This window comes from Cucumis sativus, chromosome 5, assembly GCF_000004075.3.
Source record: "Cucumis sativus cultivar 9930 chromosome 5, Cucumber_9930_V3, whole genome shotgun sequence".
NCBI classification, from domain to species: domain Eukaryota; kingdom Viridiplantae; phylum Streptophyta; class Magnoliopsida; order Cucurbitales; family Cucurbitaceae; genus Cucumis; species Cucumis sativus.
This window is the reverse complement of record NC_026659.2, coordinates 18741435-18765796: the sequence shown is the minus strand read 5'-3', so window position 1 is coordinate 18765796 and position 24362 is coordinate 18741435. Positions and strand designations below refer to the sequence as shown.

General features: G+C 33.0%; 5 protein-coding genes across 5 annotated transcripts; 3 read left to right on the top strand and 2 right to left on the bottom strand.

Moving 5' to 3' along the window:
* Positions 1-358: 358 nt before the first annotated feature.
* LOC116403930 (uncharacterized protein At2g29880-like) lies at positions 359-1385 on the bottom strand. The gene is made up of 3 exons (XM_031885875.1): positions 1290-1385; positions 728-1030; positions 359-655 (listed from the first exon to the last, which is right to left on the bottom strand). Exons 1-3 carry the CDS (start codon positions 1383-1385, stop codon positions 359-361), a joined length of 696 nt encoding a protein of 231 aa, XP_031741735.1.
* Positions 1386-6723: 5338 nt separating this feature from the next.
* On the top strand, positions 6724-9020 carry LOC101219683 (protein WHAT'S THIS FACTOR 9, mitochondrial; the record flags this gene model as incomplete). The annotated part of the gene is made up of 2 exons (XM_031885787.1): positions 6724-6874; positions 7061-9020. Coding segments are annotated over 2 exons (1776 nt in total), but the record flags the coding sequence as incomplete, so codon positions are not given.
* Positions 9021-9175: 155 nt separating this feature from the next.
* Positions 9176-12286, top strand: LOC105435505 (probable receptor-like protein kinase At2g42960). The gene is given in 8 exon segments (XM_011656928.2): positions 9176-9417; positions 9419-9488; positions 9491-9914; positions 9998-10104; positions 10264-11278; positions 11366-11517; positions 11793-11912; positions 12020-12286. Coding segments are annotated over 5 exon segments (780 nt in total). The 5' UTR covers positions 9176-9243; the 3' UTR covers positions 10269-11278; positions 11366-11517; positions 11793-11912; positions 12020-12286.
* A 6069-nt stretch (positions 12287-18355) lies between these two features.
* On the top strand, positions 18356-18903 carry LOC101214153 (polcalcin Ole e 3). Its single transcript, XM_004140255.3, has one exon. The coding sequence runs from the start codon at positions 18507-18509 to the stop codon at positions 18759-18761; it is 255 nt and encodes an 84-aa protein (XP_004140303.1). The 5' UTR covers positions 18356-18506; the 3' UTR covers positions 18762-18903.
* A 345-nt stretch (positions 18904-19248) lies between these two features.
* LOC101214393 (probable serine/threonine-protein kinase PBL7) lies at positions 19249-22369 on the bottom strand. The gene is made up of 6 exons (XM_004140256.3): positions 21415-22369; positions 21059-21316; positions 20801-20973; positions 20502-20581; positions 20243-20387; positions 19249-19853 (listed from the first exon to the last, which is right to left on the bottom strand). Exons 1-6 carry the CDS (start codon positions 21959-21961, stop codon positions 19497-19499), a joined length of 1560 nt encoding a protein of 519 aa, XP_004140304.1. The 5' UTR covers positions 21962-22369; the 3' UTR covers positions 19249-19496.
* Between the last annotated feature and the right edge of the window lie 1993 nt (positions 22370-24362).

Genomic DNA, 24362 nt, shown 5'->3' with positions numbered 1-24362 from the left:
TGGTCTGATCTTATACAAACTCTTTGTATAGAATACCCCTGCTCTAATGTCTCGACATGAATGATTAGGACCAAATCATTTGTAGCACTATAGAACAATTGTAACAACTACAAAGCAGACCGTATTCGTAGTGTCACCAGATAAGGTATCCAGCCTTATCCATCTACTACAGACCATTTAGGTTATCATTTAAACATGATCCACTTGTATGTCTCCACATACATGTTTAGGTTACATAAGATAACCTTGGATGTTAGTTTATTGGTTTTGTGGATTAGTGCAACTAAAAGTCAAATAAAATAACACACTTTATTTTATTAGATAAATAAAATGTTTGTATAATATATACAATTACAAACTACAAAACCACAAAATTTAGGGCATCAATCCCAACACCTGCATCATGTGCCATACTTGTTGAAGTGGATGACATGTCCTCCCCCGATGGTGGCTCGAGTCCATGTGGATTTGGAATATCAAAGTCTTCGAGATTAATATCCATGTCATCTTCCTCAATATCTCTTGTATTATGTGAGCACATTTCAACCGGTGTCTTACATCTACCACCAGTAGCCCTATCTCTACCAAACACAATTTCCAAGTCATAGAAATAAGGAAATGGTTTGTTTAGTAGGCCTCGAGCATTGGGGTGTCCCTACATGTTAACAAATGTAAGTATATTATATTTTACTTTTATAGAAAGTATGAATTATATTCACTGTCTTACCTTAACCAAGTCATCGAACACAAATTTCTCTGCCTCAATGCACTTTCGTTTCTCATTCCAGCCAAACCTACTACACGATGGCCCCATCATCTCTACTATGGCAGTGTACTGCTTCTTCAAAATTTTCACTCTCGGCTCTAGATTTGGAGTTACTTGTATGTTGCTTCCAGGAATTTTTTCTTTCATTAGTTTTTGTACTTGTACTAAATATCCTGGTTTGAATGTCCCATTGTAAGCCCTCCAACCACCTTCTTCAATGGTTGTCCATCGATGCTTTGTGGCTTTTGAATTTGTCGACGCCATCTAAATTAGAGCATGAAGTTTAGAAAAGTTAGTGTATACAAAATCTATAGATTGACAGATAGATAGCTTAGTTTTCATAATTTAGAGAAAACCCCCATATATTTATGACTCCAATTACACACAAAAAATAGTTAAAGTACATATCGTGTGATCATAAAACAACAAAATTATATGAAAACTAAACTACATATATTAGTCATTATTTATTCCAATCCTCAAACATTTAGTTTGCAAGATTATCCTTCCATTCAGTCCAAACATTTGTGGTTTCCACGAAGTTTATATTCTCAATGTTCATCTCACTTGAATCACCTTCACCAAGATGTGGCTCCTCAAATGTTGCATCATAACCCATTTCTCTGTGTATCAAGTTATGTAAGAGGCAACACGCCGTCATTATTTTACATTGTATGTCAACGGGGCAATAGGATCTTCCTCATATAATAGCACCCTCAAATGCTCTTTCAATAATGTTTCTGGCAGAGAAATGCCTCATGTTAAATAGTTCTTTCGGGCATATTAGTGGGTTTCCTCCATGCCATTCAATTAGATGGTAACGTTGACCTTGATATGGAGCGAGGAATCCTTCAGCATTCGGATAACCAACATCACACAAGTAGTAGTAACCTGCTCATGTTACGCCCATAATGAAGTATTAGGGTACACCATATTAAATGAGCATATGGTCTAACACCATCGTGTGGGGAGAAGAGAATGCCTCATTTTTCCTCTTGGGACTTTTAGACCAATAGGTCGTGATAGTACATCTCTAAGTACCCTTGAATCAGATACAAACTCTTGCCATCCAGGCATGACAAAAATGAACTCACCATTTTGCGAACACACACCAAGTACATTTGTGGTAACGTCGCCCTTTGATCTAGACCTATATCATGGGCGATCACTCATACTCATATTCACTTTGATGTGTGTACCATATAATGCACCTAGATAATTCTGTCAAGGGGTAAAAGTCATTTTATTCGTCATTTCATAGAAGCACATATCTATTATAAAGTAGTGGGCAAGCTTATTATATACCTAAAACCATCGTCACTTCTCATGCGAACATAAAGGGGTCACTGGATCAGGTTGCTTAAGAAGGATTTCATGGAGTCTAAGAACTGCGTTAAAAACAACGTTGAAGTGTCTAGACACTGTCTCGCCGGACCTTGCAAAATGTCATCTAGCTACCCTATTCTTAACATCGTGTGCTACAATAATATGCAAGAAAATCGCAACCATCTCTTCAACGTCCACACATTGAGTGGCTTCCAATCCCCCTCTTGTTCTTAACATAGTACACAAGATAGTAAAACATCTTCGATCCATCCATGTACTCTTTCCACAAGCTAGATCGTTTTTATGAATTAGACGAAAAGAGTTAAGGGCCCGTTTGGTAACGTTCATGTTTCTTGTTTCTGTTTTCATTTTTTAGGAAACAGAGGTGTTTGGTAACGTTCCCTATTTCTCGTTCTAAAAAAAAGTAGAAACATTTTTCATTTTATAAGAAATTATTGGGAATAAAAAAAAAAGTAGTTTCTCCCATTCCCATTTTTCAATTATTTCTATTAGTTTCTTTTTTTTTTTTCTCAATTATTTATATTGGTTTATTTTTCATTTTTCTCAATTTTTTTTTTTGTTGATTTCCTTTTCCTTTTTCTCAATTCTTTTTATTGATTTTCTTTTCATTTTTTTCAATTCTTTTTCTATTCCATTTTCCTCTCGTGAATTACTTTTTCTTCCTCTTATTTTCATCTTCTTTTCCAAATAACCCACTTTCCACGTGGTTTACTATTTTTTTTCTCTTATCTCGATCGTCTTTCCCAAATAACCATCATCTTCCTCTTTCTCTCATTGTCTTCGTTGTCTTCCTCTTCGCCTCACATTGTCTTCCTCTACACGATACCTTCCTCTTTGCTGGATTTGGATTTTCCTTTTCCTCTTTGCATGAATTGTGTTTTCGCTATGGGTTTCACCGAATTTATGGGGTTTTGTTAGATTTGTGTTTTAGTCATGAGTTTTTGTCTTCCTCTTTGCCGTGGGTTTCAGTCTTCCTCTTCGCTGTGAGTTTTTGTCTTTCTCTCTCGCCGACTTTGTCCTTCATATTTCATTTTTCATCTCGTTCTCCATAAGATTACAAGAAGAACTTTCTATCTAGATTTGATAATTTTATTTTTTTATGTTTAATTGAAGACATATATTTTTGTTTGATGTCTAATTTAATTAGATGTGAATAAAATAAAAAATGAATCTCAGAGAAAATCAAGAAACAAGAAATAGTTATCAAACACATTTTCTGTTTCTGTTTCATTTTTTCAAGAAACAAGAAACAGAAACAGTTATCAAACACATTTATGTTTCTTGTTCTAAAAAAGGAAGAAACAAAAAACTGGAAACAAGGAACAAGAACAAGAAACAGGAAACTAGAACGTTACCAAGCAGGCCCTAAGTTGCCTAATTCGGTGTCTTAAGTGTGGTGATTGGTTTTCTATTCTTCTGTCTCCAAGTTTCATTATCATATTGAACATTAGCATCCATTGTTGTTGTGTCGTACAAATAACAGTAAGTATTGCAATCAATTCGTTTGGTTCTATGTCCATGTTATCTTAGTACTTTAATTAATGATAGGTTCCTGACAAAATAAAAATAATTGAGTTCCTAGTACACGAGGCTCCTAAAGTCCTAATATTGTTTGTTTACTAACATTGAGTTTCCTAACACAACAACCATCTACTTTGATGGTTCAAGTTCTTTTACGAGTGTGACATAACTAAGATTGGTGTAATATCCCCTAAATGAATGATAAAAAACTAAATCAATCTTAATGTCCATAATACTAGTGTGAGTCTAATTATTGTTTTTTAAGTTTTAGTAAAATATTATTTTTGCTTTTTTTAATTACTTAACTCTTCAATCAAATTTGAAAATTTTATTCATTTAATTTTGATTTTAGAAAAGACAATGGTGTCTTAAAAAAAAAACTTGTGAGACTTTATTTTAATTTAGCATTGCTTTAAAAAAAATTATTATTTTCTTTTACAATTTTTTTTTCTTGAAAACAAAAGTTTTAAATTATTGTTTCGTAACAAATTTACTCATGTTTGAAAAAGTTAGTAATAAGTTAAGTTCCATTTGGTTTTAAAAATCAAAGTAACAAAAATTCTTGTAAAAAAATTGTTTTTAGTAATAAATTGTTAATTTATCTTTCGTTTTAAAAATAAAGTAACAAAAATTCCTTAAAAAAATGCTTTTATTCTTTAATCTTTTATCTTTTTTCTTTTTATATTGATTTTGAAATTTTTGTTTTATATAAAATTTCGCTCTTTAAAAATAAATAAATTTCATGTATTAGTCAACAAATCATTATCACATCAACCATAACTATTTTAGTCAATTTTTTTGAAGAAAAATTTTTCAAACACATTTTTCTCATTTGTTTCATAAAAAGCGATGATCATTGTTATTCTCAAATAGAGGAGGTTTTTTTGTTTATAAAAAACATGTGTAGCTTTTTTATTTTTATTACAAGAAGTGAACAATCTAAATTAACTTAAAAAGAAAAAAAACAATGAAACAAAATTACTTGACAAATATAACACAATCATATATACAAAACATGAATGTACACCAACAAAAGAAATTAAAAACACAAAAGTCCATTTACAAATGTGGAAAAGAAAAGAACACATCACATTATCGTGAGTATCTAAATGTGCAAGCTAAGGCAAGACAAGATAGACCTACAAAAGAAAAAAAGCAAAATAAAACAGTTAGATGAGATAAGTGGAGCTAATTAATGCATAAAATATTGTGGTTGAAAGTCACATTACCTTGTAATACAATTGAGCTTACTTTGTGATAGTTGGATGATAGTTCAAAAACACAAAAAAGTCCATGTTAGTGAAGCAAAATGCACATTCCCCAAACAAAATATGAAAGAACATGAAAAAACAAAGTACAATAGTTGATGAGGATAATAATAATATATAGAAAAAAGTAGTAATATATATGGAACAAAGTGTATAAAAAAATAGATAGAAAATAATTTACGAGTCAAATATAAGTGGGAAGGTTATAACTTCAACCTCAATACACTAAATTTTAGATACAGAGAGGTGGTGTGTGTTTAGGGAAAACGCTCTATTTATATTAAAAGGAGAAGTATTAACCAATAATAAATTTTAATTTCAAATCACACAACCATCCTTAATAAATTAAGAGATAATGATTATGCATTAGATACAAATAAAATAAAAATAAAAATTTAAATTTTAAATGTTTCAATAAACATTAAAATTATTTAATACAAATAAATTTTTTTCCAAATTTAAATCTCTCTCAACTATCCCATATACAAATAGTTTTTAATTTTCAAATTTAAATTCCTCTCAATTACTTAAACATAAAAATTATATACACTCAAATTCATCAAACCTATATGTTTTGTCAAATTTAAAATTTTCAACTACCATGTAATTGAAAAAAATTAATAAATAATAGAGAAAACATAATACCAATAATAAAAAAAAACCAAATAATGATGTATCTAACCTTTTTATTGAGTACTAAAATTTTAAGGGATAAATTAATAATCAATATCATCATCTTTTAACATCCTTTAAACAAATAAAAAAAAAACAAAAGAAAGAAATCAACACTAACAGAAGCAAAGAAAAAAAAAAACTGTATCTTTGCAACCAAAAAAAAGATTATCTTGAAACAAAAAAAAGCAGAAAAACACAAATCATTCAAATAGACAAAAAAAAAATTACGAAACAAAAAAAATATGGAAGGCATAGACCCGCAATGTTCTAATTTGCTCTACCAAAAAAAGACATCGTTTTGTTGTTGGTTATCGTTTAGCTTGACGAATGACCACATGTAAGGGAGGTACGAAGACATAGAGAGATTTTTTCATAGGGCTAGAAGCATAGAGTGAGGAACACTAAATATTACATATACCTCTTCATCATTAATAATTATCAGATCATCATTGTTTGCTTTGATCTTCCTAGTCCTTAATCCAAGCCATCTTTTACTTCTACCAAGCATTTTCTTTGTTGCATATAAAGACCATTTTTCAATATATACTACCATTTAATATATGTAAATATGAATTCATGTTCATTTAAGGCATCATATATAAATATAATTACAAAATAAAATACTTTTTTATTTTATTTATTATGAGACGAAGTTGTGTTCGAGGCTCAAATTTTGGTTACTTTAAAATTAAAGAGACCCTAATTTTTACGCATTCACAATCTATTTATACATTTTTTTGTCGATTGCGTTAGCATATTGTTTAAACATCTACAATATACTCAATATATCCTAATCTTTATATGATCCGAAATATACATTCTTACTAATTTAAAATTTCTCTCCTAACATGTGTCGAATTCGACCTCTACATTTATGTAATATTTAGCAGAACAAGGATATACGTGAAAGTTATTAAAAATAAAGGTGTATTGTAAAATATCATATATAATTTGAGGTCTTTCTAGGTAAAGCCCCTAAATAATATACCAATTCCAGTGTTTTTTGAAGTAAATATTCAATTGAGGTTTAGAAAAAAGAAATTAAAAAAAAAAAAGTCATATTTGGAAAATAGGAGAAAAAATAAGAGAAACCTCGGCTTCTTCCTCCATGATAGCCGCCGCCCCACCCCGAGTTTTATTTGCTGAACAATCCTCCGTCGACCTAGCCGACCTCACGTACGACCTGCTCCATCTTCCTTCTCCTTTTCCCGCCAATTCGTCGTCGTTCATTCTTTCAGCCGCCAGTCGCCGCCACCTCAAAACTTTTACTCTAAGTCGCCGTCCACATCCGCCTCCGGTAACATTTAGTCTCCAAAATTGTATTCATTTTGAGTTAAATTGGTTCCAGTTTTATGTTTTGATGAATATTGTCTTGGGAATGCTTTCAGATACTAGTGTTTTTTGAAGTTAAACCAAATAAACAACAAAGGAAGTGAAGCTAAGTAGAGCACTAGAATGTTTTTGTTTTTCTGCTCTTACTCAGGACCTCTCCGTCGGACCCAACTGCAGCTCCACATTTTTCAGATACACCTTCGAACATATGTAGATGGCACAATTAATTGGGTGCGAGATCGTGGTCTTGATCATGCTGTTGAGAGAGAGAAGAATCTCCTCCCAGTGATGAACATTAAAGATTTTATAAAATCAGAGCCATCCAAGTCTGTTCCACTTTCCATCATAACTCAGAAAAGGGAAATTCTAAGAATTCCAACGCGTCCTATTGATTTGATCAGAAAATATCCTTCCATTTTTGAAGAATTTCTTCCTGGAGGCATTGGAATTCAACCTCATGTCAAGCTGACCTCTAAAGTTCTTGAACTTGATGCTGAAGAACAGCTAACATATCAAACTTCAACTTGTAGACAACAAGCTGCGGATCGACTTGTGAAACTCTTAATGTTATCAAGAGTTCATAAAGTACCTGTAAGTATCATTGATCAATTGAAATGGGACTTGGGTCTTCCTAAAGATTATGTTGAAAGTATAGTTCCTGATTTTCCAGATTACTTCAAAGTTGTAGGACATCAAAATTTTGCGTCTGGATCAGGTGATATGCGGGTATTGGAATTGGTTTGTTGGAACAATGAATTGGCCACTTCAGTTATAGAGAAGATGGCTGTAAAAGTAAAGCCTGATAAATCTAAAGGAATGTATATTACTTTTCCTATGAAATACTCGAACGGTTTTGAGATGGATAAGAAGTTCAAGAAATGGGTGGATGAGTGGCAAAAGCTACCTTACATTTCTCCCTACGAAAATGCATCACATCTTTCTCCTAACAGTGATGAATCTGACAAGTGGACTGTTGCAATTTTACACGAGCTTCTTCATATGCTTGTCACGAAGAAGACTGAGAAGGAAAATATATTGTGTATAGGCGAGTATTTTGGTCTACGGTCGAGGTTTAAGAGAGCCTTGCTTCACCATCCTGGGATATTCTACATATCAAGTAAGGCTGGAACCTACACGGTTGTCTTGAAAGAGGGGTATAAAAGAGGTTCTGTGGTTGAGAGTAATCCTTTGATGAACATTAGAAACAAGTATCTTCATCTTATGAACACAGTGGAGGAAGACAGTAAAACAACAACCAAGCATATTGATACTCGCCAACAGAAGCAAGAACAGAAAGAAGAGTCAAATCATGCACCTGGAGAACAGAATGAAGCTGAATTACTCAACTCCTCAGATGATGAAGATGAAGATGAAAATACTTCTAGTCATCGTAATGTTTGTGCTGATCAGAGAGACAACATCCGCGGTGACCGGCGAGGCAACGTCCGTTGTGACCGGAGAGGCAACGTCCGTGGTGACCGGAGGGACAACGTCCGTGGTGACCGGAGGGACAACGTGCGTGGTGACCGGAGGGACAACGTGCGTGGTGACCGGAGGGACAACGTGCGTGGTGACCGGAGGGACAACGTGCGTGGTGACCGGAGGGACAACGTGCGTGGTGACCGGAGGGACAACGTGCGTGGTGAACGGAGGGACAACGTGCGTGGTGAACGGAGGGACAACGTGCGTGGTGAACGGAGGGACAACGTCCGTGGTGAACGGAGGGACCATGTCCGTGCTGACCGGAGAGATCATGTCCGTGCTCACTCTATTTGACTTTCGCTTTTGCATGATCCTTTTGCTTATGCTTATTTTGAAACCTATTAGACCCTTTTTGTTCAATAGATTTACACTTTTTGATTTCGCTATTGGTGGTTTATTACTATGGGTTTTCTTCTATAACGGGGCATTGGATTTATTTTTCTTTCTTAGTCATCATGACTTGTACATAAGAGTATCAGATGGGTTTTGTTTGGAAAGAACAGAATTCAGTTGAATGCCCGATGAAGATGTAAAACATCTTCCTTAACCGTTTTATTTTCACTGTTTCTTTGTTCTATTAACTGCATTTTTGCAACTTATTTTAAGGACTTGTGAAGGAAATTGCAATCTTTCATGGATTTTGCCTGTTTTGTAATTTTTGTTTTCAATGACTGTCTAACTGTGAAGAAATTTGAGTAATCTGTTACTGATACTAAGTTCTCTCAGGAATCTCTAAACTGCATGATGCTTTTTATCTAATTATCAGGTTAAAATGTCTTGATTTATCTGTGGCTGGAACTTAGGGGCCGAGTCAGTTCATAATTTTGGCATCTCGAGGATCAAATGTGAACCATGTCATCTGGAAGTAGTAGTACGTTGAATACAGAATTGTCAAAGAAAACACGCTTCCTTGGTTTGTCCCTATGGGTTTTGATCTTATGTGTTGGTGCACTTATTGTTTTGATTCTTGGTATCTTATCTGTATGGGTGATGTTTCAAAGAAAAACAAGGAGATCCCCCAGGAAACTTCTCTATTTCTCAAATACCAAATGTCTCGAAGGATATTAAGGTGAACAGAATTGCTACTCAATCCGCCCACCACAATCATCTTATATTTCTATTAATGATAAATCAAGTGAGAAGAATTCAGAGAAGATGATTGGTTATTTGGGTATGAGCCAGTCTAGTGATCCTGATAACATAAGCCAATGCAGCTCCAATTATCATCATGAAAGGCTTTTCAGCTCACATTCAGGAGAAAAAGGAAGCTCTGGTACTGATAGAAAACAGTCTTCAATGTCATATGGAGGGTATGGAGGCCTTGTGACTGCCTCTCCTCTCGTTGGCTTGCCTGAAATTTCACATCTTGGTTGGGGTCACTGGTTTACACTCAGGGAACTAGAATTTGCCACAAATCGTTTCGCCGCAGACAATGTGCTTGGTAAAGGGGGTTATGGGGTTGTCTATAAAGGTAGACTGATAAATGGAACTGAGGTTGCTGTGAAGAAACTTCTCAATAATCTGTAAGGAATTTAGGAGTTTGGAGCATTAATTAAACTATGGTATTGATGATTGTACTTTTCAAGTTTAAGTTGCTTCTATATAGGGGACAAGTAGAGAAATAATTTAGAGTTGAAGTGGAGGCCATTGAGAAAAAAGATGGAGCGTTCGAATTGGCAAATTATTATCCTGTTGCTAATGTGGTGGGCTCAGGTCACTATGTTTAACATTCCTTACTATCAATTGAACTCCTTGTTTGCTTGTTTAGATGCTTTGTATCTTGAGTCTGGCTCTGGTTCTACTTTTCATCTCATATTACAGCTCTAGTTCTCTTTATGCTCTCGTCTGATGTTTGGTTTGGCCACACTGCAGCCTAAACTTTATATAGGAAGAGGCATGGCATGAAGCCATGTTCTCATTGCTGAAGTAAGTACACTTTTATGTATTTTATTCCTTTACTTCCAATTTATCACAAGGAGTTGAGGGAAGTTCCACTCCAGTGCTGCTAATTTGTAGCATTGCAAACTGTGACTACGATTTTAGGTTTAGGATTTTATGCTACGTTGCTTTTTTGTTACGTGAATGTTCTGCTTTGCTATCTTTACCCCTTCCCATTACTAGTTTTGTTCACAAAACTTTCTTAGGTTCAGGTATTCACTGCTTTTAATTCTGCTGCTAATCAGTAAGCTAGCATTCAGCTACTATGTGGAGGTGATTTTTCTTATCAATCGTTAATTTGGTTTCAGTATCTTACTGATATCATAAATACTATTAATCTATTTTCTTTGATAATCTTTTGCTTTTGTATTTAAATGGGAATACTTGTAAAATACCTGTAATTTTATTCATCTGGAATGCTTTTGTCTTGATCCTGGTCAATGAGTGTCAATGCAAATAATAACTTACTTAGAGGGAATGAGTGTAGGTCATGGTGGCCGCCATTTAGGATTTAACTTTTTATTAGTTTTTTGGCCACCAAATATAGTAGAATCAAATAGTTTCTTGTGAGACTAACTGAGGTACGTTTGGTGGCCATCCACTTAGGATTCAACATTCTATTTGTTCTTTTGGCAACCAACATATAGACTTGTAAATACATTCTGCCATTAACATTGTTTCTAGCGTATGGATTATCTTCATAATCTTCTCAGTAAATTTTTACTCATGTTGGGTAAATCCTTTTAATAGATCTGGTTCCTTGACTGGATAAGTCATACACTGTCTTCTAATGAAGTTTGTTTGATATTCTTGTATGTATATAACCCTATTTCCATTGCAAGAATTCTTGAAGCAGATGAAGACCCAAATGATAACTCTGATGGAAAGAAGGGGCAGCTGTTTGAGAATATACATAGAACTTACACAAACCAAAACATGGATAGAAAAGGTTTTCTTAGCTATCATTAAGCTTTTTGTTGTTATTTTCTTTGTCATATAAAAATGAAGTTTTATACCATATTGCTTTTGTTAGCAGGTCGTTAGGCTTTCTTTGCTTTTAACTGTCAAGGAATCTGCAATTAATGTGCCTCAAAACTTGGATGCCCGTCGCCATATCACATTCTTTGCGAGTTCCTTATTTATGACCATGCCTAAAGCTCCCAAAGTCAGTGACATTCTATCTTTTAGGTCCGTCATTTTGGATTTGTCTTTCATGTTTCAATCTCCATTTTGATAACAAGTGCTTTCTTTTGTTTGTTTGTCTTATGAGAAAAAAGATACTTTCTATTGTGTTTAAAATTAATAGTATGTTCTTTGGCAATTGATGACAATTCATTTCATTTGGAGGTTTTATTTATTTTTCTAAATCTTTGTATGGTGGTTGTTGTTTTTGTCTTTGTTTTGTTTTTAGTTTTCACATTTACTGCCACGAGCAACTTACACTTGTGTTGACTATATACTAGATGAATGGAACAACTTTTACGAGCGTGTTTTAGACCTAAAACTTGGATATAGTGATAAAGACAAGATGGAGTTAATACGCCATTGGGTATCCTACAGAGGGCAGACATTATCAAGAACAGGTTGAAAGAAATTCCCTTCCTCTCTCTCTCTCCCTTTTTTCTTTGTTTGAATTTATGGATCCTAACCTTAACATTTGCTATGTCTATAAATCTTGATGGTTTATCAGTACGAGGAGTGATGTATTACCGTGATGCGCTACAGCTTCAATTCTTTCTGGAATGTGCTGGGGAGAACAGTATGCTTCCTAAATCTATTTTGCTATAGTAATATTCTCAATCTGATGTTAAAGCGAGTCAGATGTTAATATTGTTGCTATCCTTTACACTGTACAAAGTCCACACACAACTACATTGTGTCTGTAATGAGTGTTTCATGATTTATAATCAAGTGTTCGAGGTTTTTATCGAAAGGTTTTAGTATCTTCTTTTATTTATTCATTTTCTTTTTAGAAAAATCTTTATTTAAATTAGTAGCGATGACCCCAACTATTAGTATAAATAGTTGGGTTGTTACAATTATAGTATATATTATTATATAATTTTGAAAATATATATTATTTGTAATTAATGTAGGATCAAATTGTCATTAAAATTTTTGAAATTTTAGTTAAAAAGTTAATGAAATTTTGTGAAATTTGTATAAAGTTACATGTAAAGTAGGTATGAGAGGTCGATTCATGGGCTAAATAACTTGAGAACCAAAACACATATAAAAAGAGTAAATATTCGCCCGCGAACGTTTCAATTTTATTAGATTTCTAAATTAGGGTCCATCAAATATCATATTTAAAAGAAAGGCAAAAAAATAATAATAAAGATTTGTTATAACCTTAATAATAAAAGAAAAAATAACAAAATAGGATTATATTATGAGAAATTTTCAAAAATAGCAAGTTTTACAAAATATTTAAGCAAATATGTAGTGATAGAAGATGGTAAGTGTTAGAATTCAAAATTTTGTTATAACTTATAAATATTTTAATTTATTTTATTATTTTTTGAAAATGCCTCTATTATTATCTATATTTTTTTAGAAAAATTATTCTATTATTCTAGAATCTACCCAAAGAAAAGAAAGATGTACAAATTTATTTTGAATAGGTTGATTAAATGAAATCTAAAAGAATCCCATAATTGAATAATAAATATCAGTAAATACATGTATACTTTTTTTTTGAATAGTTTCGTTTGCGAGGAGCTGGATGAGAAGAAACTTTCGTATTCGGTTTTATAGTAGAGATGAAATTGACAAATAACCATCAACTATAACCCTAAAAGAACCAGATTCCGTAAACACCATAGAGGAAGAATGAAAGGAATATCTTATCGAGGCAATAGTATTTGCTTCGGGAGATACGCTATTCAGGCACTTGAACCCGCTTGGATCACATCTAGACAAATCGAAGTTGGATGAATGACAACGACATGAAATGCACGACGCGGTGGAAAAATATGAATACGTATATTTCTAGACAAATCCATTGCACTAGACCCATAAAAACACATAAGTTAGGGGAAAGAATCTCCTAAATATTAGGTTGTTTTTTGTTGAACCAAATAGAATACTTTATGAAATGAGTGGAGTAGCCGAAAATATAGCCAGAAAAGCTATTTCAATAGCGGCATCCAAAATGCCTATACGAACCCAATTCATTACTTCGGGATAGAAATGTAGAATCAAAGGAAAGCGATCTTTGTTTGAGATGAAAAAAAAACAATTGTAGATTTCTTTTTTTTTTTTTTTGAAAAACAATAAATAAATAAATATATATATATATACTTCGCCCTACGCACTGAAAGAAAAGATTCCAAAATAATATAATTCACCTCAAACCCTTTTGAATGTAGCAAATAACAGTGAAGCCTGAGAATTGATGTATATTCGAATCATAGGGGCTAGTAATCGACGATATGCTCATATTGGTGACGTTATTGTTGCTGTAATCAAGAAAGCCGTCCCAAATACACCTTTAGAAAGATCAGAAGTGATCAGAGCTGTAATTGTACGTACTTGTAAAGAACTCAAACGAGAAAATGGTATGATAATACGATATGATGACAATGCTGCGGTTGTTATTGATCAAGAAGGAAATCCAAAAGGAACTCGAATTTTTGGTGCGATTGCCCGAGAATTGAGACAGTTAAATTTCACAAAAATAATTTCATTAGCACCTGAAGTATTATAAAATGAGACAGACCGTGAGATAGTTATACTATTTGAATGAAATTAATTAGTAGATTGTGTATCACGTATATACCTTTTCAAATTCATAACTATTTAATAAAAAAGAATGTTGATTAGATCAAAATTTTAAGTAAACAATAATTTTCGTTTATCATGGGTAAGGACACTATTGCTAACATAATAACCTCTATTCGCAATGCTAACCATCACTAAAAACATTGTTAAAATACTTTTACGAGAAGGTTTTATTGAAAACGTAAGGAAACATCGGGAAAGCAACAAGGATTTTTGGGTTTTAACCCTACGACATAGAAGAAATAGGAAAGGACCATATAAAACGATTTTAAATTTAAAACGGATCAGTCGACCCGGTCTCCGAATATATTCTAACTATCAAAAAATTCCTAGAATTTTAGGAGGAATGGGCATTGTAATTCTTTCTACTTCTCGGGGTATAATGACAGACCGAGAAGCTCGACTACAGGGAATCGGCGGCGAAATTTTGTGTTATATATGGTAATCTTTATGATATTCGAATTATACACAGAACTTCCCTATTTGTAAAAAAAAAAAAAAGAAACGAGGTGGATTTGTAGTTTATAATACCACTCCCCCTTCATTAATTGATACTTTGAAAGGTGTTTCATCTGGAATGAAAGAGCAAAAAAGGATTTCTGAAAGTTTAATTACTGAATCACTTACCAATGATATGTTTTGGGTTTGTTTAGAAAACGAGGATCCAATTCTAGGTTACGTTTCAGGAAGGATTCGACATAGTTTTATCCATATTGTTGTTACAATTCAACCATGACTAGAAGACATATAATTTATAGACTACGAAACAAAGATTCGAATGATTAGGTGAAGTAGTCTCAATATTCTTTTTTGTAGGGAGATACAATTCGAAATAGAAAATTTCAAGAAACTTATTTTCTTCCAATAAGTAGATTCGGAATTAAGGTAAGGAATAACAAATATGAAAATAAGGGCCTCCCATTTAGAAAATTTGTGAAAAATGTCACTTGATCCACAGGGGGAGACGAATTTTTGTAATTTGTTCTAATGTGAGACACAAACAAAGATAAAGATAATTTTTATTAAAAAAAGACCCCCAAAAGCCATCCACATTTTGAGATGGTAATTGGGTGTGTACGGGTGAATATAATTTAAAATCATTAATGTTGTTGATCTTAAAATTATATTTACGATCGTTGTTAAAGTACGAGCTTTATGAGAAGATTGTTCTTTAGTGTTTAGGGGAGCCTTACTTCATCAATTATTGAGAAAGAGTTCTCTATTCTAACTTAGGAGAAGCCTATTGTTGACGGCAGTATGCCTTTATTTATCAAATTGTGAGGGTCTAATTCAATTTCTTCCACTTCAAATTTTGCTTCAATCTTTCTTTTTAGTATTTTAAAAATACTTTTTTTTTTGTCATTTATGTTTTAATTTTGCTTTATTTTGTGTCTTTACACTCTTAAATTAAAATCTCAAGTTTCACCCTTTTACTATCTATTTACTAAATTTAACATAAATTTTAGACATGAGGTAGAAATCATTTAATACAAATTTATGGCTAAAGTCTCCATTTTACAAAATTTTCAACTTTACTGTGTTTGTTAAAATGGTTCAAATACAAAATGTATATATCTAATGATACTTTCTAAATTTTACTGTTGGGTGGAATTAAATTGATTTTTTTTAAGGTTGAGTTTCTCGTATTTATAGTATTTGTTTGATTTGATTTTGATACTTGATCAACAACCTTCAAAATATATATGTTTGAAATATTTAATCAAAGTTATCAGATTGAAGCACCTTACAAATAGCTTTTATCACAAAAGTGTAATTCTCATTTTAATTGTTTTTATAATTTTTAAATACAACTTTATAAGTTGTTGAAAAAGAAGTGTTTGAATTGTCAAAATAGTTTTTTTTACCTATGTTCGACAGATATCTTAAAATCTCAAAGCACTTGTTCCATGCTAAATAAACACATAATAATTTACGATAAAGTTAGAAAAACGAAAGAGTAAAATACCTCAAGTCCATTTTTTAAGCATATAGATGCGCTCATTGGATTTGAATTTCTTTTTCTAAGTTTTTTGAAATTTTACTGAACCAAAGGGTTCAGAAATTTCCAAGTTGGTAGTGTTTGTATATGAAATCTATGTACTGTAGGATGTAGTTAATTACTGATTGATTTCCTTTAGTTGTTGCTCATCTCTTTTGTAACTAGATTTGTTTAGAGGCCAATTTAGAAGATTAAATTTTTATACACCTACACAATGGACAAGTCATGGATGATGAAAAATAGGATGTCTAGAGAATATGATTTAGGAGTCGAAAGGTTCATTCAATTTGGTTTGAGTCATGTCAAAGGCGTTATAATTCAATTAGATTTCCATGTTTGAATTGCATTAATCGTTTACTTAAGGATGTCTCAACAATTCTGTATCATTTGTATGCCAATGGAATTGATAAAAGTTAGAAGGTATGGTTATGACATGGTGAAAATTTGAACTCAGAGAATGTTACCTACATAACGGAAAATACAGTTGATGAAAATGAGAAATGGACGATTTATTTAACAGTATGGTTCAATCCATTCACGAACAATCTTCTAATACATCAAATACCTTTGATACTATGTTTGATGATGCAATGCAACCATTATACACAGGATGTAAGAAATTCACCAAGTTGTTAGCCCTGACGAGATTATATGACTTAAAGGTTAGGTATGGCTGGAGTAACACTAGTTTATCTAAATTATTATCCATAATAAGCGATCTCTTACCTGAAAACAATGAAATTCCAAGTTTCTTATACGTAGCGAAGAAAACAGTAGGTGCCTTAGAACTGAGTTATCAAAAATTGTTGCATGTCCTAATGATTGTTGTTTATATAAAAAAGAGTATGAAAACATGACAAAGTGCCCTAAGTGTGGTTTGTCGAGGTGGAAGATCGTTAAGAACTCAAAAAAATGAAAAAAGTGAAATAGTTGCCAAACAGATATGGTACTTTCCAATAGTTCCAAGATTATAAGAATGTTAAAGAGATTTGAGAATGCTAAGAATTTGCGTTGGCATGCGATCAATAGAAAAGTTGATGGTATTTTGAGACACCCGGCTGACACTTCGTTATTAAAATGACACTACGAACACTACTTGCATTTTCAATTTCCCATCATAATTTTACTCAAAATCTAACTTCCAAGCTCTTTAAAAGACTTTGGAGCTTCTTTAGAATTCGGTGTTTACAATTTGCCCCAAGCAAAGCCTTATAGGTTTTTTATCACCTAAAAGGTCTCATTCCGTTAGCAATAGTTGTTCTTCCTTATAAACCCGTGACTAATTCCTTATTTAATCAAAGTGACACTTTGATCGCATTCCTACCTAACATTTTTTTTTTATTCATTTTTCATTTAAATGTATGTAGGTAGAGAATTTAAGGTTGGAACCTTTTGTTTTTGTTTGAGAGTATACATTTATGTTGAAATATGGACTCCACACCAACAGTTTCTAAATTTATTTATGGAAAATATTGAGATGCCTAAGGAAAAAAAAGAAAAAGAAAAAGAAAGAAAGGAGCTTACATACTGATGTGGCGGATGCGAAGCTCACTCAAATATGCTAAGTCAGTCAATGAATGAATGGTAAGAGTATAAACTTAGTTTCAACTCAAAACAACTCACTTCCTTTTCAAAGAATCTCAATAGTTAACTTGTAAGGTTTAATGTCCTAATCCTGTTAGAATCATGTTTTAAACCTAATTTAAGGAAGTTCTTAGGATTCATTAGATAGGACAACAGATGGAAAATTTTGGAGCTAACTTGCGAAGGGATCCAACCCTTCGGTTTGTTCTCTTTCCCTAAACCTCCTCTTGGTGTTTATGAGTCGTCTTTGGCCATTTCTTTTCTTCTTGGATTGATTTTGTGCCCACAAACTGCAAAAGTCTCCCGGGACAATTTTGTTAGTTGATCCAAAATTATTCACAATAAATATTATATATAATATTTGAGATAGAGGAAGATATGGATATAAATTATAATGATCGCTTCATAATTGAGAATTGACCAAAGTGTTTGATGGAGACAAAGAAACTAATCAGTAACCAACGTGCATTCTACAACCATGAGAATTAGTATACTTTTTATTTATTTATTAAATTAATAATAATGTTAGAAAAAGTAAAAAAAAAAAAAAGAGAAAGAAAGAGAAATTTGGAATAGAAAAGAATGTTTCTTTCATGAGAAACCATAATTTAGGCAAAATCATTGGAATTAGTTTTTACAATCTTTTGGCCATTCTAAAAGTCACTAACCCGACATTTGAGGACAACCTTAGTTTCCACAAACTTTGCTTTTTATATAAACTCACCATTTTCTTCATAACTTCTATTACTCTCAATCTCTCCATCACCAAATCCCCCAATACACACACTAATCCTTTTCAAACACTATCGCAATGGCTGATGATCCTCAAGACCAAGCTGAACGTGAACGCATTTTCAAGCGCTTTGACGCCAATGGCGACGGTAAGATCTCTTCCGCTGAGCTTGGGGAAGCCTTGAAGACCCTCGGCTCCGTCACCGCCGACGAAGTACAACGGATGATGGCTGAGATCGACACTGACGGTGATGGCTTCATTTCCTACGAAGAGTTCACAGATTTCGCTCGTGCTAACCGTGGATTAGTCAAGGATGTTGCTAAGATATTCTAAATGTTTGTATACGGTTTAATTCTTTTTTTTTTTTTTCTATTTTTGGTGGTTGATTTCTTGTTCTCTGATTTTTGCTTTTCCATTTTTTAAATGTATCTTGTCGTGGTTGATTTGATATCTGCATGAGAGAGAGAGAGAGAGAGAAAAAAAAAAAGCAAATCAAATGGGCTCCATGTTTTTAAAACATTTTTTCATAATTGAAATCATTTTTTTGGTTGTTAAGCTGCAACTTCCACGAATCTGTATCAACACCAACCACCTCCTAACAATAATTCATTGTTAAGATAATGTTTAAATTCGTAAATTTTGAGATTCAAATCGTGAGTAGCTCACTTTGTTCGAGGCCAATTTCAAATTGTGTTCATAGTCTAACAGAGTCCAAATTTTAAATCTTTTTTATGCACTCGAAAAACTATTCAAACAAGGTAACTTCCCCAAACATATGGAAGCTTTATGTTGCATACCTTTTGTCTCCCGAATCATAAGATGAAAAGACACTGAAGTTTCAAATGAAAATTAATTACATTTCCTCCATGGAAAATGGGGAAAAGTACATCGAAGATCTATACAAAATGATCCTATTTACAGTTTCACCTCTCTCTCTCTCTTTTTTTTTTCCTTCCCATACTCTAACGTCAATAATTCAGCTAAAGAGATGTACAAAAGCAAGCAAAATGAGAAAAAAATCTCTCCTTATTTCAGTTGGTCATGCAATGTTTTTGTATTGTAATTTTTTCAACGACAGAAAAGGTAATCGTCATCTTCAAATTCGGGTAGTCCAGACATGGCCAACGCTAAATGACCCGTCATCTCGCTGTTTGTATTTTGAAACTGTGAATAACAATCAGTGACACATCCATGTCCTAAGAAGCTGTACCTCTTTGATCTGGAGGGCAGAGGCGCCTTTTCTTCCCCTTTCAATATAGCAATGATCTCTAATATCCCCGGCCTGCGTGATTCTTCACCAGTAATGCAAGCAGCAGCAGCTTCGATCATTTGAACTATTTGATTTGAATTCTTTGTCGTACATGTCACCTGTGGATCAAGCAGCTCCGTAATCGCCCCTTTCCCTTTCTGCAACAGTGGCTTTGCCTGTGCGAAATTATCGAGTTTGTTATAGTTAACAAAAACTACTTTCAGTCTATTATAAACTAGTGGACTGCACCATTCTACTTTCAGTCTAGTTGTTTGTGCTTATAAAACAATGTTATTTCAAGAAGAATTATGTGTACGTGTTAATATATTGCAGTACAAAGTTCTACATGTGAATCACATTCCATCAACGTGGATTCAACATGGATTAAACAAAGGGATAAAAAACATGAGAATTGCCATGTTCTATTGCATTATATTACTTTGTTCAGAAGCATAATCATTTATAGCATCTCTAGGTGCAAGAATTTGATTTTCATTCTAAAGCTTTAGATAACCATTAATCAAACAAGAGAAAACAAAATTATTAGAGTGATATAGTGACCTACCCATAAAACCAAGTTCTCCTCTCCATGTGCCCTTGCTTCGAACGGCTTCCTGCCTGTTATGAGTTCCAATAACACAACTCCTACAGCATAGACATCTGTTTTATCTGATACCTTCCCATGTTGGAAATATTCAGGAGCTAGGTAACTACAAATAAATTTTGAAAATTGTAAATTCGAAAGGAACAGAAAAGTGGAAGGCGAGATCGATTCTCATCATCCTTCCCCTAACGTTAGAATGACTTGAAATGAGTGTTCATACCCAAATGTTCCTTTGACAGTTTTGCAAAGGAAAGGCACAGATGGAGCAGCAGTCCATGTTGCTAACCCGAAATCACATAACTGCAAGCAATCATTACCAGGAACGCAATTGATGAATAAGAACAATGAAAGGTTGTAGAATTTGTTGCTTAGAATAATTTGAAGTGATCATTTAGAACATCTTAGTCCTTAGATTGATGACTTTGTTGGTTTCTCTCTATTTCATTATCCTGTCTCTTTCCTTTGCTACACATCAAACAAGCAAAGGAATATCCACAAAAATGACAAAATTCTTTTTACCTTTGGCATTTTCTTGGATGTAAGAAGAATATTTGAAGGCTTGATGTCTCTATGAACAACACATCTTTCAGTCCCATTGTGAAGATAAGCCACAGCCTCAGCAATTCCAAGAGCAATCTTGAATCTTACTGACCAGGGAAGAGAAAAACGACCCTTCATTCCCCTCTTCTTCTCTGCAATTGTTATGATGTAAGAAACTCAAAAACTAAACAAAGTTCAAGTAAATTATGCACTCAAGATCAAGAAATCATGTCATACCATGCAAATGCCTTTCTAAACTTCCACCAGAAACATATTTATAAACCAAAAACAGACCCTCTTCTGGATCTATGCAAAACCCAACAAGAGGAACTATATTTGGGTTATGAAGAGAGCTAGCAATCATTAATTCTCTACAGAATGCCTTTGCAGATTCTTTATCTTCCTTGTCTAAACGTTTGATTGCCACAGCGGTTCTCAAAAACCCAACCCTTCCTCTGAAGACACAGCTTAAGGCCCCTCTTCCCAAAACTCTGCCTAATCACATTTGGAGAAAATGAAAATCAGTTCAAGATTACATATCAGAAATTTGGTTTAAAAAAAAAACGAGAAGGGTCTTTGACTTTGAGAATAACCTTTTGAGAAATTGCGGGTTGCAGAAAGAATTTCGCGATATCTGAATCTAATCAAAGTATGAGCCACAGGGGAAATGCTCTTTTCTAGAGACTCAATCCTCCGCCATTTCAATTCTTTGGTGAGAGCTTCAGCCATCATACCATTATCCAAATTCACCATTAAAACAGTTGCTGCAGTGGTTGAAGAGCCGATGTTCATGGTTTCAAGTTCAACCTGAGAGCAAAAACTGAACCGGAAAGACGAATGAACCGATTGTGGATCAGTATTTAACAATTCCCCACCACCAGCACCGGACTCCGCAAGCAACCAAGCTTTATTATGCTCTAGATTCTTGTTTTGCCCCTCCACATTTGGGTGTTCTTCATCTTGAATACCCTGATTTTTGCGGCGAAAACGAGCAGGAGGAAGAATACACGCGAACCCAAGTTCCCAAATCATTTTTCTCAAAAGGGTTTTAATCTTAAGCTCATTATAGCGACAATGGTGATGATCTAACTCAAGAGGGGTCTCCCTTTGGATAGAACAAGTACCAAGGGAGAAACCCATTTTGAAGCAGATCTCAAAGAAGAGCACAAAAATCTATAAACCCAAAAAAAAAAAGAACAAAACAAAAAAGAACACAAATCACAGATACCCAGAAAGAAAAAAAAAGTGCAAAAAGAGAGAGAGAAAAAGAAGAAAGTGGGAAGAGAAGAATTGAAGTCTGCTTTAGCTTTGCTTCAATGGTGGGGGGAGAATATGTGGGAGAAGGATGTGAACTGGACAAGCACCTAGAAGAATAATGGAATTTAAGTAAAGAAATAGAAGAATAGATTGGTGGCAGGTGGGGGAAGAAGATGAAAAGCCATTGTTAAGGTCCCCTTGAAAATTTTTGTAATGCAGACATGGAGGATGAATGGGTAGCTCGCTTGTTTTACCTTTCAAAATGGAATTATCATTAAATATATATAGATATATATATAATAATAATCATCATCAGAGAGAGAGAGCTTAGTTTCGTTTCTTGGCTCTTCCTTTTTTTTCTTTTTGTGTGAGAGAAAGATGTTGAAAGTGATATGATTTAGTAATGAAAGATTAATTTAACACGAATAACTAATACCAAAACCAACCAACTATAACACAAAAGCTCGTTGGATCTCCAAACAGATTACGCTTAATTTCATCCTTTTAGTAAGTTAATGCACAATTCAATTAATTTGAAGTCTGTTAGTTCACTCAACCATAGCTCATTTTATCAATCACATCCATAATTTTTAGAAAAAATTAATTTAAATTATACCTCACCATTTTTGTTCTCACCATTTATGTTATCATTTTTAAATATAGCATATATGGCAAAGAAAAAAACAACTATTCAAATTGCTAAATTTGCATGTTTTATGGAGATTTTATATTTTTTTATTTTCAAACAACCCTTTCCTAAATAATCTCTTCCTCCCTCATTTTTCCATTCTCTTTCACTCTCAACTTTCTACAACAACAGACCAAAGTCGAGTTCAATAATTATCATTGGTTTTGATTTATAATTTCTCTTCATTTGTGGTTTTGATTTTCTACGACCATTTCAACTTAGTGTTATGCTTGTTTTTATGAATGGCCTGCAACTTTACAATTAAAGTTTCTACTGGCTCAATTGTTGATTTTGTGATCGTAGATCATCTTGTTCTTCCATTTTTAATGAAAAATCTTTTGCAAATACAGTTTTAATCACCCTTTCATTCTTCTTTTTTTGTAGAATCCCTATTATCAACTAAATAATAGAATAGTTCATTGATTAAGAGTTCTTTTATATTTTCGATAAAGAGTTAATTTAAGGTGTGATATCGTTGAAAGAAAGAATCTTACAAGACACATAAAACTCCAATCACTCGAGGTGTGGTTGATCTCTAAAATGAATGGTGTGGTCGACTGAATTAGTAGAGTTGATTGGCTCAATTTTTATTGGCAGAGGAAGGAGGGAAGAAAAAATTGTCTACAATCTGAACTTCATGAGTGGGAGTTAAAATGGAGTTGGATTTGACAAATATTGAATTTAAAATTATGCCTACAGTTTTGCATGTAATCACCAACCGGATTTTATGACCTATTTTTCTTCATTTTTCTTATTTAGTTTATGTTCTTCGTTGTTTCCAATTTCAAAGCTAATAAGTTCTCTTCTTCTTCCATCCATTTTAATGAGGAGGATTTTGTATGTAGCAGACTTAGAGAAGATGAGGGTATATATAGGAGCAAATAAATAGGAAGAAATCGAGATAGAAAAATTAAATTGTGAATTAGAAGCATCGATGAATTGTTTTATATATGCCTAAAGAATACAATATGATTATACGATTGATATCTAGTTTCTATTTGATTTCTAGTTGTATGATTGATATATGATTTGTGTTTGATTGTCATATGATTTATATCTATTTGATAATTGATACCCATATGATTTTCATGAGATATTAGGTACATTGTGGCCTATTTACATGTGAATGTTCATTAGATATTGAATGCTACGTGATTTTTATTTCTAAATTTTCTTTATTTTCCTTCTTTTATCACACTAATTTCTTCAATGTGATGTTGCTATTATCCTTTGGGTGTAACTAAAATTATTTGCATTGTATTAAAGTTTTATATGTATGCAAGTTAAGTACTCTTAGTAAGCGTAAGAAAATTATTAAATACCAATATAACTCATTAGAAGTCAATCATATGATAATTAATTATGCAACAATCAAAAAGTAATCCGTTAATGAATAAAAATAAGTATGAAGGATAGATTTTCTAAATTCTCAAGGTAGGTTTTTCGATTCTATAAACTTTTCCATCACAAACCTGTTTTCTAAGTTCTAAATGTAAAATCCACTGTCTTTATGTTGTTGAGAATATTTTCATTTAATTAGAAAATAACAAAAGGGAAAAAAAACAATCAATTAGCAATCTCACTACCTGAAAAGGA

What these genes read in the sequence shown, in the direction of transcription:
- LOC116403930 (XM_031885875.1), bottom strand. Translation starts at nt 1,385, where the DNA reads ATGGGTTATGATGCAACATTTGAGGAGCCACATCTTGGTGAAGGTGAT. An exon ending in ACTTCGTGGAAACCACAAAT is followed by an intron (nt 1,031 to 1,289) that starts GTTTGGACTGAA and finishes GCTCTAATTTAG; the next exon opens with ATGGCGTCGACAAATTCAAA. An exon ending in TGTTCGATGACTTGGTTAAG is followed by an intron (nt 656 to 727) that starts GTAAGACAGTGA and finishes GTTAACATGTAG; the next exon opens with GGACACCCCAATGCTCGAGG.
- LOC101214153 (XM_004140255.3), top strand. Translation starts at nt 18,507, where the DNA reads ATGGCTGATGATCCTCAAGACCAAGCTGAACGTGAACGCATTTTCAAG.
- LOC101214393 (XM_004140256.3), bottom strand. Translation starts at nt 21,961, where the DNA reads ATGGGTTTCTCCCTTGGTACTTGTTCTATCCAAAGGGAGACCCCTCTT. An exon ending in ACTGTCAAAGGAACATTTGG is followed by an intron (nt 20,388 to 20,501) that starts GTATGAACACTC and finishes ATTTATTTGTAG; the next exon opens with TTACCTAGCTCCTGAATATT. An exon ending in AGGAGAACTTGGTTTTATGG is followed by an intron (nt 19,854 to 20,242) that starts GTAGGTCACTAT and finishes AATTTCGCACAG; the next exon opens with GCAAAGCCACTGTTGCAGAA.